At 42.6% G+C, this 13244-nt stretch overlaps 5 protein-coding genes across 7 annotated transcripts; 1 reads left to right on the plus strand and 4 right to left on the minus strand.

Moving 5' to 3' along the window:
* Positions 1 to 615: 615 nt before the first annotated feature.
* LOC6553979 lies at positions 616 to 3776 on the plus strand. Its single transcript, XM_001980400.3, has 3 exons — positions 616 to 882; positions 942 to 1095; positions 3267 to 3776. Exons 1-3 carry the CDS (start codon positions 737 to 739, stop codon positions 3627 to 3629), a joined length of 663 nt encoding a protein of 220 aa, XP_001980436.1. The 5' UTR covers positions 616 to 736; the 3' UTR covers positions 3630 to 3776.
* Positions 3777 to 4156: 380 nt separating this feature from the next.
* LOC6553978 (probable mitochondrial import inner membrane translocase subunit Tim17 3) lies at positions 4157 to 5305 on the minus strand. The gene has a single exon (XM_001980399.3). The coding sequence runs from the start codon at positions 5134 to 5136 to the stop codon at positions 4468 to 4470; it is 669 nt and encodes a 222-aa protein (XP_001980435.1). The 5' UTR covers positions 5137 to 5305; the 3' UTR covers positions 4157 to 4467.
* Positions 5306 to 5399: 94 nt separating this feature from the next.
* On the minus strand, positions 5400 to 7898 carry LOC6553976. The gene is made up of 5 exons (XM_001980397.3): positions 7840 to 7898; positions 7036 to 7682; positions 6268 to 6343; positions 6187 to 6212; positions 5400 to 6112 (listed from the first exon to the last, which is right to left on the minus strand). Exons 2-5 carry the CDS (start codon positions 7661 to 7663, stop codon positions 5478 to 5480), a joined length of 1365 nt encoding a protein of 454 aa, XP_001980433.2. The 5' UTR covers positions 7664 to 7682; positions 7840 to 7898; the 3' UTR covers positions 5400 to 5477.
* LOC6553975 (glutathione S-transferase 1-1) lies at positions 7653 to 9583 on the minus strand. 3 transcript variants are annotated; one of them, XR_003407603.1, is made up of 2 exons: positions 8200 to 9551; positions 7653 to 7682 (listed from the first exon to the last, which is right to left on the minus strand). XR_003407603.1 is itself a non-coding variant. In XM_001980396.3 (2 exons), the coding sequence occupies exon 2, from the start codon at positions 9112 to 9114 to the stop codon at positions 8458 to 8460; it is 657 nt and encodes a 218-aa protein (XP_001980432.1). In that variant the 5' UTR covers positions 9115 to 9139; positions 9493 to 9583; the 3' UTR covers positions 7946 to 8457. The 3 variants fall into 3 exon arrangements, 2 of the variants coding, with proteins under 2 accessions (XP_001980432.1, XP_026831724.1); XM_001980396.3 differs by lacking the exon at positions 7653 to 7682 and having other exon boundaries at positions 7946 to 9139; positions 9493 to 9583; XM_026975923.1 differs by lacking the exon at positions 7653 to 7682 and having other exon boundaries at positions 7946 to 9128; positions 9493 to 9560.
* A 173-nt stretch (positions 9584 to 9756) lies between these two features.
* Positions 9757 to 11270, minus strand: LOC6553974 (glutathione S-transferase 1-1). The gene is made up of 2 exons (XM_015154389.2): positions 11180 to 11270; positions 9757 to 10536 (listed from the first exon to the last, which is right to left on the minus strand). Exon 2 carries the CDS (start codon positions 10530 to 10532, stop codon positions 9903 to 9905), a length of 630 nt encoding a protein of 209 aa, XP_015009875.1. The 5' UTR covers positions 10533 to 10536; positions 11180 to 11270; the 3' UTR covers positions 9757 to 9902.
* Positions 11271 to 13244: the final 1974 nt, after the last annotated feature.

The raw sequence follows: 13244 nt of genomic DNA on the forward strand, positions 1-13244 counted from the left end.
AAGCGAAGTGGTGCAAAATGATGCGCAAGCCAAAGAAACGCCACCCATCACCCACCAATCGCCCCTTTTTTGCACCACTTTGGCCACTTAACATTCATGGTTGCTGGTTAAGCAGGCGCCGAAGATTAGTCCATTTTCCCCGTGCTCCCATTTATAAATAGGTCCAGATTCCTCCTAAAATATGTACATAAGTGCCAATATATACTTGTCTTACATTTAAGTAGTATGTTTCTGGACTAACCATTTTTCAATCTGTTCAAATCCCTGAAAGGAATTTTCTAAAATGAATCAATCTCTGAATGCATTGCCTCTGTAGCACAGGGTATTCACATTTCGGCTTGCAAGCAGTCAGCTCTATTGATCGTTTCAATGTTTCTCAATATTGGCACCAGAAAAATCCTGAAAATAGAGAATTCCATTTACATGAAATATTTACATGAAAATAGAAATGTTTTTACCAGTAAGACTCAATGGAATAAACCTTTTTCGAGTGTAGTACTGCCACCAAACCAAAAAACCCAACACTCGTTCTCTCTTGGGGTATGGCGCTCTCATCGAATTGAGTGGACCGATGCGACTCTCGGTTCGTATATAAGGCGGGGTTCCCCAATGCTTTTGACATTCCAGTTGATCAGTGCCAGCCGATCGGTCGGTAGAAAGAAGTGCGTCGCGAGCCAAAAAAAGGAAAATCGAACCCGCAGAAAGTGCCAGTGAATAGACTGATAAACGAACCAAAATGAAAGCTTTCATTATCGCCGGAGTGTGCGTGTTGAGCGTGCTGAGCCTGGGATCCGCTCAGTTCCAGAACGGACGTCTGGAGCCGCCAAATCCGCAGCTCTGTGCCCAGCGCGTCATTCACGAGAGGACTCCCGACGGCAAGGGGTGAGTCGGCAGGATATGCGCCCCAAGCATAAGCTATAAGGTTTGCTTCTCTCCCCCAGCTACTTCTTCTCGTGGCGTGACCCTCAGCTGAAGGGCGTGGAGGAGGATTGGCTGACCGCCAGGAACTACTGCCGCAGGCGCTGCATGGACTCCGTTTCTCTGGAGACCAGCTTGGAGAACGAGTGGATCAAGCAGAATGTGGTGCGCGAGAATGTAAGTACAAATTCCTGAGAAGATGAAAATTAATAAGAGAAATAGTATTTTGTTTAAGCTTCTTAAATAACCGAAATTACCTCTGTTGAAGAGTTAAAAGTTAAGCAAGTGAAGGTCATAGGGCCTAAGCACTTATTATAGGATCCTTTCCACAGAAATCGAAAGACTTAAGCAACGAACTTAAGTCTAGGTGTTGTCATAAGTATCCAAAAAATGCGCAGTCTGAGGCAAATGTAATCTTACATCTCAACTTTCGTAAATATTAATTCCATAAATTGATTGTCCCACCGCAAAAAGAAACCTTGCATAAGTCCCACTTGTGTTTTTCAAACCATGTCCAAGCTAATAAATTGATCTCAACTTCATGGCACCTGTTTGTTAAACATTTACGCATTAATAGATCAAACAAATGACCGAAAATGCTATTAAAATATGCAACTCATTCACTATTTATAAGTTTTTTTTCGGAGAAAGGCTATTATAAATGCAAAATCAAACACTATTAAATAGACCGCAGCAAGGTGGACTTTTACACCTTCAAGTCAAAAAAGCTTGTCAATAATTTATTGTACCTGCATCTATCAGTTGTTATTTCCGTCGTTTTTCACCTGTTTTGCATGACATTATGTCACCTTTCCTAATTTGTTTGGTAAGTTAAATAACGCCCGTTTAGCCGCGTGTGAACTGTTTAGCGCGTTTTATTTGGCAGCTCGGACAAGACACAACAAAATGCTGACCTTAATTTTGAGGATGCTGGGGCACACAGTAAAAATAATTGCGAAACCTCTGACATTAACATCGCTCCACAAAGTTCAATGTGAAATTGCACATAAAAACTGAACGGAAAGGTAAAATACGCATCATAAATACAGAAAAACTTTCCCAGTTGTTGCCTCTGTAATTTTGCACACGAATGGAATCGTCTGCTATTATGCAACGCTCTTCAGATGAACAAGTGTCAAGTTTGGAGTTGTGGTCAGCCAGGCTCATCTCATCTCATCTGCCATCTTCCGACTCATTGCCCACCTCCCATCTCCGCTTTTGAGGCATGAGAAAGCACTGGTGGTCGAATTGAAATCGAAAGTACATGTGTGCGATGGGAAAGCCTGGCCGGAAAAGATACTCAACAAAATTACTTGGCAAATTAGCAAACTGCGAACACGCAACCGAATTCATTTGTAGTATATTTTGCGTATAGTACAGGAGGAAATCAAATACAAGCCAATGCAAAAAGTTGAAGATGGAAAGTAGCTCATGCATACATTTTATTTCAATTTATAATTATAATTTATGCATTTTTATAATCACCGAATATGGGATACAAAATGTAAGAGTTTGGACATATATCAACCAACATATAATGTGTTTTTAAGACGTCTAATAGAAACGCAATACTTTCCATTGAAATTTTCCGCTTCCTGCAAAGTTGCATCGCCCACTGACTTCTCTGCAAACTTTTGTGTAAACTTTTAGTGGGACAGGTGTACAAACATCACTCTTTTAGGCTTCCGCAACGGGGAAACTGCATTCATTGTCTGAGTTTTAAACAATTGCAAAGCAATTTGGACCCCTTAAATGAAACGCTAAAACCGCCACCGACAAAACCGAAATCAATGTCCATAAATCTGTTTCAGCTTTACGCTCATTGGAGTTTTCCAAAAGGGCAGACATCCAAACTGAGTCGTCTGGCTCTTTTTTTTTGTTTTTTTTTTTTTTGTATTGCCCTCTTAACAATACAATTTTTATGGCCCATCAGGTGAAAGTGACTGATGATCGCTTAACTGCGGCTGCGCAGCGGCTTTTGCTTTTGCTTCTGCTCACTTGAAATGTTGACAGTATCGGGTGCGCCCGCTCCAAAAGGGCGCGGACTCGGACTCGGAATGGAAACGGGAATGGGTGTATGGGTTCGCTTTCAGCGATAATAATGGTTGTTTGGGCGTGACAGGCCCAAAAGAGTTACTAACTGGAATTTCTACCACTTTTTTCGTCGATGCCAGCGCCGCATTTTCTTGCGTAGGTGCGATTGATAGGGGAAATCTATTTCTATTTCAGTATCTGTCAGGGCCAATGAACTATGGGTATATTTGAATAATTAAGCTTGCCACATGTTGCAGCTTGCGGATCTCATTTATCCCAAGTATATTAATGACAACTCTTCTCTGGCGTTGCAGGTGAAATACATCTGGACTAGCGGCCGCTTGTGCGACTTCAAGGGCTGTGACCGCCCCGATCTGCAGCCCACGAACATCAACGGATGGTTCTGGACCGCCACCCTGCAGAAACTGGCCCCGACCACTGAGAGGAACCAGGGCGATTGGTCGCCCACCGGCGGAATTGGCCTGCCCCAGCCGGACAACCGCGAGTTCAAGCAGAATGGAGCGCCGGAAAACTGCCTGGCCCTGCTGAACCAGTTCTACAACGATGGCGTGAACTGGCACGATGTGGCCTGCCACCACAAGAAGAGCTTCGTCTGCGAGGAGAACGATGCCCTGCTGAAGTATGTGCGCTACACGAACCCCAATCTGCGCATCTAAGAGGACTAGGATCCGGATCCGAATGCGGGCTGGCGGTAGAACCAGCGACTCTCCAAGTAAAACCAAAAATGATATTCCCCAAATCGGCAGTGGGATACATACATATCTACTCTCCGATTGTCTTTGAATGCAAAGTTTTCTGGCCAAATTGCTGCATGATATACTTATGATCCCTTTCCCGGTAACAACCTTCCGATTCTCTGCGCTCTGTTCTGTCTCATCAACTAGTTTAATTCTTAATTTTGTATTAATTTATGATTTTCTTTAATTATAATAAAAGATTCGAAATGATTTTGTTAAGTGGACAATGGCTTTATTTATGTTTTATGTTTTATTTATATTCTGTTGATATTTAATCAATCATTGGATTATAAATTCATGTATATTGTTTTCTCTTATACTTGCAAGTACTTATAGATTAAATAGGTGCTGGACATTACACTAAAAAAACGATTTGGAGAAAACTTGTTGTACGTTTTACATTTTACATGTAAAATAAAATACGGGTGTTCATAAAACTAAAGATTTTTATTTATTTTATTTAGAACATTACTTCTTGATTCTTGATTCATACATTAAAAACAAGGTTCATTAGGTTCACGGAATTTAAAAAAAATCCTGTTTGTATGCAACTAAGTATAGCCTTTCGAACTCCAAATTCGAACGCCAAGAAGTATGCTATGATTTTGATCGTAGACACTGAACCTTAGCATCTCATACGTTTTATAGATTACGATCAATAAATTAGCAGTGAAAATTAGCACATGCGCATAATTTGGATGAGTGACCGATGGAAACGAATGATTGAAATGAAAATTAAACCCCTTTCTGGGCAACATTAGAACATCTGGGATAGTTTCACCAGATCCAAGAGGGAATAGAATGGCTTCTGTTTGGTCTCCCGCTCGTGACTCTTAACCGGAAGGTCCTGAAGTAAATTTAGTTCCCTGTTCTCTCGACATTTGTCCAGCACACGTTCAAACTCTGTCAGTGCGAAGTCTTGAGCGGAAGTTCCTCTCTTCGGATCGATAGTCTCCATTAGGGTCTCCCACTGCGCCCGCTGCGGTTGGATGGCTATCCCTTCCCCCTTATCGGCTGCATTAATGGTGGCCACTGCTGCACCTGCTCCTTCAATCATGGCCAGAACCAGGCAGCCCACCAGAGCACTGTTGGCCATGGCCCGAATGCCATTACGGGCTGCCAATATCCCACCAGTGGCCGCTCCACTGAGTATCGAGTTCCAGGCGTCCTCCCTCTGCCGATAGTGGACCAGGACACAATCCACTGTGCTGAACGTGGCTCCCCAAACGGCAAAGCTGCCGGCAATGGAGGGCGTCCTCATCTTCACCGAATCAATTCCACCGTAAAGGCTACGCTGCAATCCGGACGGAGCGTTACGGAAACCCTTGAGGAACTCGAACAGCGATCCTCCGATGGTGCCCATCATGAAGGCACATCCGCAATCCTCGACAATCCTAATGGGACACGGCTGGCGATTGTACTCCATGATCCAAACTCTAGAGTATACTAATATTCTTCGAGTGGCTTCAAATCAAAAACTTGTGTTTTGGAAATAGACTTTTGAGTATACATAACACGAAGTGTTTGTGCTGGTGACGTTTGCGTCCTTTCTAGATTTTTAAAATATGTTCTCTAATTTGCATTTAAAACAACGGAAAACGCTATAAATATTTAGTATAGCCTAACCCAGTTTACATAAATTTACAAATTACTTTAAAATCCTTCAAAAAGGTGTGTTATCTTTAAGTGAATATTTAAAAAAATATTTTAATAAGTGCTTTATCAGTATTTATCAGTAACGCAACGTGCCAAGACTTACATAAATATTCAGTTATCAAAGTATTTGCGGAACTCCTGGCAACCAGCCCAGTTGTCTTCCCAACCGGGTGTCAGTTTCTTGGCCTGTTCGTACCAACGTACCACATTGGCGTACCGCTTGAAATCAAAACCAGCCACATCAAAAGTAGAAACACTGGACAGAAAGGAAATATCAGCCAAGCTATAATCCTCTCCGGCGCCGTAGGTCTGTCCCTCCAGGAAAGTGTTTAGGAATCCAAAGGCCACCTCGATCTTCTTGTAGTTCTCCTCATTGGCGGGCTTCTTTAGGAAGATCTGCGGATAATAGTACTCGGAGAAGCTCTTGTACAGCGTGCCCATATCGAAGTACAAGCGCTGGTTGATCAAAGCCTGCTTTTGCGGATCCTTGGGGAAGAGCTTGTCGTCCTTGCCGTACTTCTCCACCAGATAAACCATAATTGCCCGCGACTCCCACAGAGCAAATCCATTGTCATGCAGCGTGGGGACCGTGTGCTGCGGATTGATCTTCAGGAACTCCGGCTTGAATTGCTCCCCGGCTCGGGTGTTGATGATGATCTTCTTATCGAACTCCACACCCAGTGCCTTGGCTGTCATCAGAACAGAGCGGCAGGAAGCAGATCCGGGTCTGTAGTAGAAATCCATCTCTGCAAAAATAAGGCAATTCATCAAGATCAAATGGTCTCACAGTTGATGAATATAACAGCAAACAGCTAATCACTTTCTCGTTGATGGCACTCACTGAACCTGTTAACGCAATCTCTATAATAAATTCATCAAAAAATAATAAAAGTGTACCTACGTGGTAATTAAATACACCCGGGTGTTCTGATGAAGTCGAAGCGCGGCAAGCAACTGAAAAAAGCTTTTCGGCTTAGCTGTGTTTTATACGCACAAAGAAACAGAAGACAACCGCATTTCTGTATGTACTTGTTTAATGTGGTAGATCCATTAGGTACAGGATTGACCACACTTTTTGATAGTGCGAAAATGAATATTGATGCGAAATACGGCACAGGAGAAAAATTTCTGGAAAAGTAGTATATATGTATATCCCTCAGCATATACAGAAAAATTGTCACCGCACTCAGTGCCCTAAACAAGTCTCTTAAGAAAAACCCTTCCTGACATCGATATCGAGACGAAAACGATCTCAATGTCGATAATTTCAGGCGAAAGCAGTCTGGGTTTTTAGTTTTTAGCAGAGGGTCGTGAGGGGAAGGCGGAAAAAATGGGAGAGAAAAAGGAGAGCAAAATCCTCTCTGGAACTTATCGGGGATCTTATCGATTTAAATTTCGTCTCCTTTCGATAGAATTATTATTTTGTGGCGCCCTTTTAGATTTTTAAAATGTTTTGATCTTAAATTCGTATTTCAAGCTACGGATATCGCTGAATAGCTATTAAATTCCAACCCAGCTTTAGTAAATTAAAAAATTACTTTAAAAATATTCCAAAATGTGTGTTAGTCTCTAAATAAATTGTTTTTTTTTAACCCACTTTAATAAATGCTTTATCAGTATTTCAGGTTTAGCAGCAGGCAACGCAAGGTGCCACACTTATATATTCAGTTATCGAAGTATTTTCGGAACTCCAGGCAACCAGCCCAGTTTTCTTCCCAACCGGGTGTCAGTTTCTTGGCCTGTTCGTACCACCGTGCCACATTGGCATACCGCTTGAAATCGAAGCCAGCCACATCAAAAGTGGAAACGCTGGCCAGGAAGGCAATATCCGCTAAGCTATAATCCTCTCCGGCGCTATAGGTCTGCCCCTCCAGGAAAGTGTTTAGGAACTCGAAGGCCACCTCGATCTTCTTGTAGTTCTCCTCATTGGCGGGCTTCTTTAGGAAGATCTGCGGATAATAGTACTCGGAGAAGCTCTTGTACAGCGTGCCCATATCGAAGTACAAGCGCTGGTTGATCAAAGCCTGCTTTTGCGGATCCTTGGGGAAGAGCTTGTCGTCCTTGCCGTACTTCTCCACCAGATAAACCATAATTGCCCGCGACTCCCACAGAGCAAATCCATTGTCATGCAGCGTGGGGATCGTGTGCTGCGGATTGATCTTCAGATACTCCGGATTGAATTGCTCCCCAGCTCGGGTGTTAATAGTGGTTTTCTTATCGAACTCCACGCCCAACGCCTTAGCTGTCATCAGAACAGAGCGGCAGGGAGCAGATCCGAGTCTGTAGTATAAATCCATTTTACGCTTGCTGGGATCTCTGCAAAAATAAGGCAATTCATCGAGATTAAATGGTGTCACAATTGATAAATATAAAAACGAACTGCTTGCTAATCACTTTCTCGTTGATGGCACTCAATGAACCTGGGGTTACGCAATCTCTATAATAAATTCCCCAAAAATAAAAGTATACCTACGTGGTAATCAACTACACTTGGTTGTTCTGTTGGAGTCGAAGCACGACAAACAACTGAAGAATGCTCTGTAGTTTAGCCGTCTTTTATAAACCCATGCTTATAACAACAACCAACAATCGGAAGATAACCCCGAATACTCGTAGAATGTTTCGTGGACTGATAGATCAATTAGGCACAGGTGATAATTGACCATGCTTTTTGGCCACGATACGAAATACTGGACGTAAGAGAAACTTCTGGAAGAGCAGAGCTCCAGCAGTATAAGGCCAACAGCTAATAGGAATTTCATTTCTGCTGGTTTCCCGATAAACTAAACTTTACGTAAAGCATAAATTAGTACAGGTGTTTGCCAAAAATTACCTTTGACTTTAATTACTTTCGCTATCAGCAAAATCACGGCAGCTGGCTTTTCAGCAAACCAACACGGAACATTATCTTATCGGTAGCAGAATGTTTGAGGTGTCGTGTCCAAGCAAATTTTACAAGAGCAGAGGATCCATGTCCTTATCGCAATCCAAAGCCAACAACTCTTCGGCCATCATACTCTTAGTCATTTCAGAATGCCTCACTCTTTATTCGAACAGTCCGATACAGATTAGATTACTTATTACAGCCCAGTCATTGTTTGTTCAATATCGCACCCAGATACAATTTCTTGTAGTACTCGCAGCCCTCCCAGTTCTCCTCCCAGCCGGGTATCACTTTCTTGGCATTCTCGTACCACCTGACCACTTCCGGATATTTACGAAAATCATATTCCGATATTTCAAACGTGGAAACGGTGGTCAGGAGGGCAAAATCGGCCAGAGTTAACTTGTTGAGGGCGGCGTACTGCTGGCCCTTCAGCAGAGTATTGAACATATCGAAGGCAGCATCGATCCTCTTGACGTTCTCGGGATCAGCCGGCTTCTTCACATCCTCAAACAACTGGGGATAGTAGTAGTACACGTAGCTCTGATACAGAGTGCTCAGATCGAAGAACAGGCGCTGGTTGATGACGGCCCTCTGCTGGGGATCTTTGGGATACAGGGAGCCATCCTTGTCGTACTTCTCGCCCAGATAAATCAGTATAGCCCTCGACTCCCAGAGCGCGAACCCGTCGTCGACGAGCGTGGGAATCGTATGCTGAGGATTGATCCTCACAAACTCCGGCTTCAGATGCTCACCGGCATCCAGATCGACCTGCTTCTTGTTCAGCTCCAGTCCCAGGGCACGGGCAGTCATCAGGATGGAACGGCAAGGTGCCGAGTAGAGCATGTAGTAGAAGTCCAGCATGATTATTCGCTGAGCTAAAATCGTACTGAATTAGTTTACGGAACATTGTTGTTCCCTTTAACGGTTACTAGATTGTTTAGACTAGAAAGTATTTCATTCGTATGAAAGTGTACCCTGTTTGTAAAGATTGTTTGTATTATTGCAACACATTGCATTGGATTTTTTCTTAGAAGAGGTCTACCGCGAAATATCACCGCATTATGTGTATGTTGCAGATCGTATTTTGTTTTCAGTAATAAAGTCTGTTATTAACATTATTATGAACACTTCCCTCGTTGAAAAGCTTTTTTGAGAACAGAAAATTACAACTGCGTTTCTTAGAAAAATTTCAGAGCCACAAACATAGTGCACTTTAAGTTCCTAATCTATGTTCCTTACTGATTTTCAAGATTATTTATTTGAGGCCTCTGGCTGTGTCTCTTCACGAAATCAAACTGACAAAGCGAAACAAATCCAGCCCTATATTCTTTCTTTTACATTCATTTTTTGCTTGTCTCTTGATTCGGAGAGATTCGTTTTAGCAAACTCTTTACAAATCACCCCTTGCATCGAAAGAGAGAATAACGAGCCCACTTATTCAATTGTCCCCATCCACAATATCCACAATCCACATACACATAGCAAAGTAAATGAACACTCATCTAAAAAACACATTTGTATTTGGTGCATTCAAAAAAACGAACACATATTTATTGTCTTTGCAGACAGACGAATTTGGAATTGTTGCTTGTGAACGTGAATATAAATACTACATCATATGTACGGGTATTAAAACGTGAATATCAGGCTTATTCGAAGTACTTCTTGAACTCCAGGCATCCGGCCCAGTTCTCCTCCCATCCGGGAGTCACCTTCTTGGCGTTCTCGTACCATCTGTTCACATTGGCGTACTTGCTGATCTCGAATCCGGCCACCTCGAAGGTGGAGACGGAGGCCACCAGGGCAATGTCGGCCACGGTGAGGGAGTCACCAGCGGCGTACTCCTGTCCCTCCAGGAAGGTGTTCAGGAACTCGAAGGCGGCCTCGATCTTCTTGAAGGCCTCGGGATCGGCGGGCGCCTTGGCGAACACCTGCGGGTAGTAGTAGTTGGCGAAGCTCTGGTACAGCGTTCCCATGTCGAAGTACAGGCGCTGGTTGATCACGGCGCGCTTCTTGGGGCACTTGGGGTACAGGGAGTCGGTCTTGCCGTACTTCTCCACCAGGTACACCTGGATGGCTCGGGACTCCCACAGCGCGAATCCGTTGTCCACCAGCGTGGGAACGGTGTGCTGGGGATTGATCTTCACGAACTCCGGCTTCAGCTGGTCACCGGCCTGCAGGTTGAGCAGCTTCTTGTTCAGCTCCACGCCCACGGCCTTGGCGGTCATGATCACGGAGCGGCAGGGGGAGGAGCCGGGCAGGTAATAGAAGTCAGCCATTTTACTGGAGGAGGAAAAGTTGCAAAACTGGCGGTTAGTTACATGCTCACAATTTGTACCCAACTTATTGAGAAACATTTATAAAGATATGTTATTATCTCATCGGATTTATACCCTACGGTTATTTTAAAGCTTAAAGCATTCATTTGCATTTCTGAATTGGATTTTAATCGAAAGAATAAAGTGGAAAAGAAACTTTGAACAATTGTGAGTCCGCCATATTGGATTGGAGTGAACAAATCTCCGACTTCTTTTCACATTTAGATATGAGCACCAAACTTTTTCAAGCATATCCACAAGCGTCGCATTCATATTTAAATCAACATTCTCTCTCGCTTTAAGACCCCAATTGTTTCTTTATTATTCACATTATCCATGTAGCGTGCAAAAGTCTAGATGCTTGAAAGATATGCCACAATTAGACGCGCTCTATAATTACGAGTTCAGACAAAATGGGACTTTAATTGGGCCGTCATTACAGAAGTTCACTTGGCTATGATGTCATATCTGGGCTATAATTCGTTCAACTTGTTGGTTATTTTCCATACGACTTCCTTGCGGTCAATATTCCTTTTATTTTAGCCCAAACACAGGCACACAATCACAGTTCACATTATATATACATATATACTTGGCTATAGACTTACAGTTTGATTTCTGTTGAGAATCTCGCGATGCACACTGTACCAAATGAGAAGTAGCACTGAACGAAATTCGAAGAGCGGGTCCAGTTTTATAGAGGTCGGTTGCCGGCAAACAAGAGTTGCTGTTCGAAGCGAACAAGAGGGAGAGGGAGAGGGAGAGGGAGAGGGAGAGAGTGCGAAAGAGAGAGGTAGCAGCTAGTTGATTTCGTGCTTGGGTTTTTGTCTTTTATTTTTTTCTGACTTGCCTACACATACCCACTAATGGCGGGCAAAAATGTGACGTTAGCAGCGTGATTAATACACCGTTGTGTGGCCATGGGTGTGGGGAGCCGTATGTCATTGTGTGTGTGTGCTTTCGAGGAGGTTGCACACCACCCGTTCCCCCACCCACTACCCCCACCTTGCCCTCAAAAGACAGCTGCAACTTTCTAATGATCCTCCATTGGAACGACGCCTAAGAACACAATTTAGTTGTACTTTTTTAATAAATTTTGCAAAAAGTATTTCAATATGTCTTTATCAAACGAACAACAATGATGATACAATCGTGCAACATAGGTGTTTTGCAATTTAAATATCCTAGGGTATTTACACTTCGACTTGCTAAAGCTGACACACCCATTTGGTGCACTCAATTTGCTTTGAAACACATTTTTGCATTTCTTATGAACATCTGTGCGCCTGAAAATAAATTCTCTCTCTAAAATGCAAAAAGTAAGCAAATAAATAATAAGTAAATAAACAGGCAAACAGAAAGCAGATAACAATTCAAGCCGGCCGGCAAACATTGATATCAGGCATTGTATGTATGTACAATGTATGTGCAACAGTTGAGTACTCCCAACTGATATGTGCATACAAAGAAATCGCGATAGAATCATACAGTAATAATAAGACTCATAAGACCACAAAAATCATACAATATATGTACGCTGGCTCGTTTTAATAATATTAATGGGTAAAACCTGGTTCTGATAGATAGTAGTGGGCACTGAGTAAATTATCAGTCCAAGAAACATGCAAATTCGTAATTACTGGTATATTTTCAATGTAATTATCTTGATGGGCTTAGTCCATATATCGATCGAATTTCGTTACTTGTGTTTGGACGGCCTTGGGTAGTGAGAAATAATGGTTGTGACCATATTCATGAGTTGGAATACTAGACTTTCATTTCTTGGAAGTATTCGATACCATGGAAGCCGAGCACTCGAACATTCCTGCCACAATTCGCTGGGGGTGTGTATTTTCACCCAAAAAAAAAACAAATCAATTATATTTTATCAGTTTTGCAATTCGCAATATCAACTATCAGCATGACCGGGCGAAAAAATTCAATAACAAGTAGGAAAAAATGAAAGAGCATTTTCGTGGGCGACACGTCAAACAAATTGCGCTCTTAACGTCGAGAACAATCCACGAAACTCTTGTGAAATAAGAAATCCCCAAGACCCAAAACCCCAAGTTCCTAAACTCCAAGAGTTACTCATTTAACTCATTTAATCCATCTGAATCATGGGAAACACGAGTTCGTAAACATAATAGGTTCGCCAATAACTGGTTGGGTTAATTCACAAAAAAGCCGGCCCAAAAGGTAGCGTAAAATGTAGAGAAAGGTCGCTGTGTTTGCCACTGCAGATCAAGAGAACCAGTTGGACGGCATTGGCCAAGTGTGCGTCACAGGGCAACAAAAAATGAAGTGAGAAATCCGAACTATTCGAAGAGCAAAGCCAAAGAGATGCGCTCTCCCAAGAGTATGACCGATCTCTTTTCCGCACATCATCGCGTTCTTCTGCCGGTCTCCCATATAAACACATATAGTCCGATATATATATACTTTCTCGATTCCGTTTACCGACTACTCGCGTTTTGTGTACAGCTGCGTTGATTTCACTGATCTCCGCTCTGGAATACATATTATATGATAAAGCTGAACACCTGCAATTTCAGTCTGTTCTAACAAATTATTTTTATTTCCAGCTTTTTAAGTTCCATTCGTAAGTCTGGCTTTATTTAGTAAATAACTTAAACACATTCCTATTCATTCGAGCATTAGTGTCTCCGCGCT

Source organism: Drosophila erecta, unplaced genomic scaffold (assembly GCF_003286155.1).
Source record: "Drosophila erecta strain 14021-0224.00,06,07 unplaced genomic scaffold, DereRS2 tig00000000-arrow-pilon, whole genome shotgun sequence".
NCBI classification, from domain to species: Eukaryota; Metazoa; Arthropoda; class Insecta; order Diptera; family Drosophilidae; genus Drosophila; species Drosophila erecta.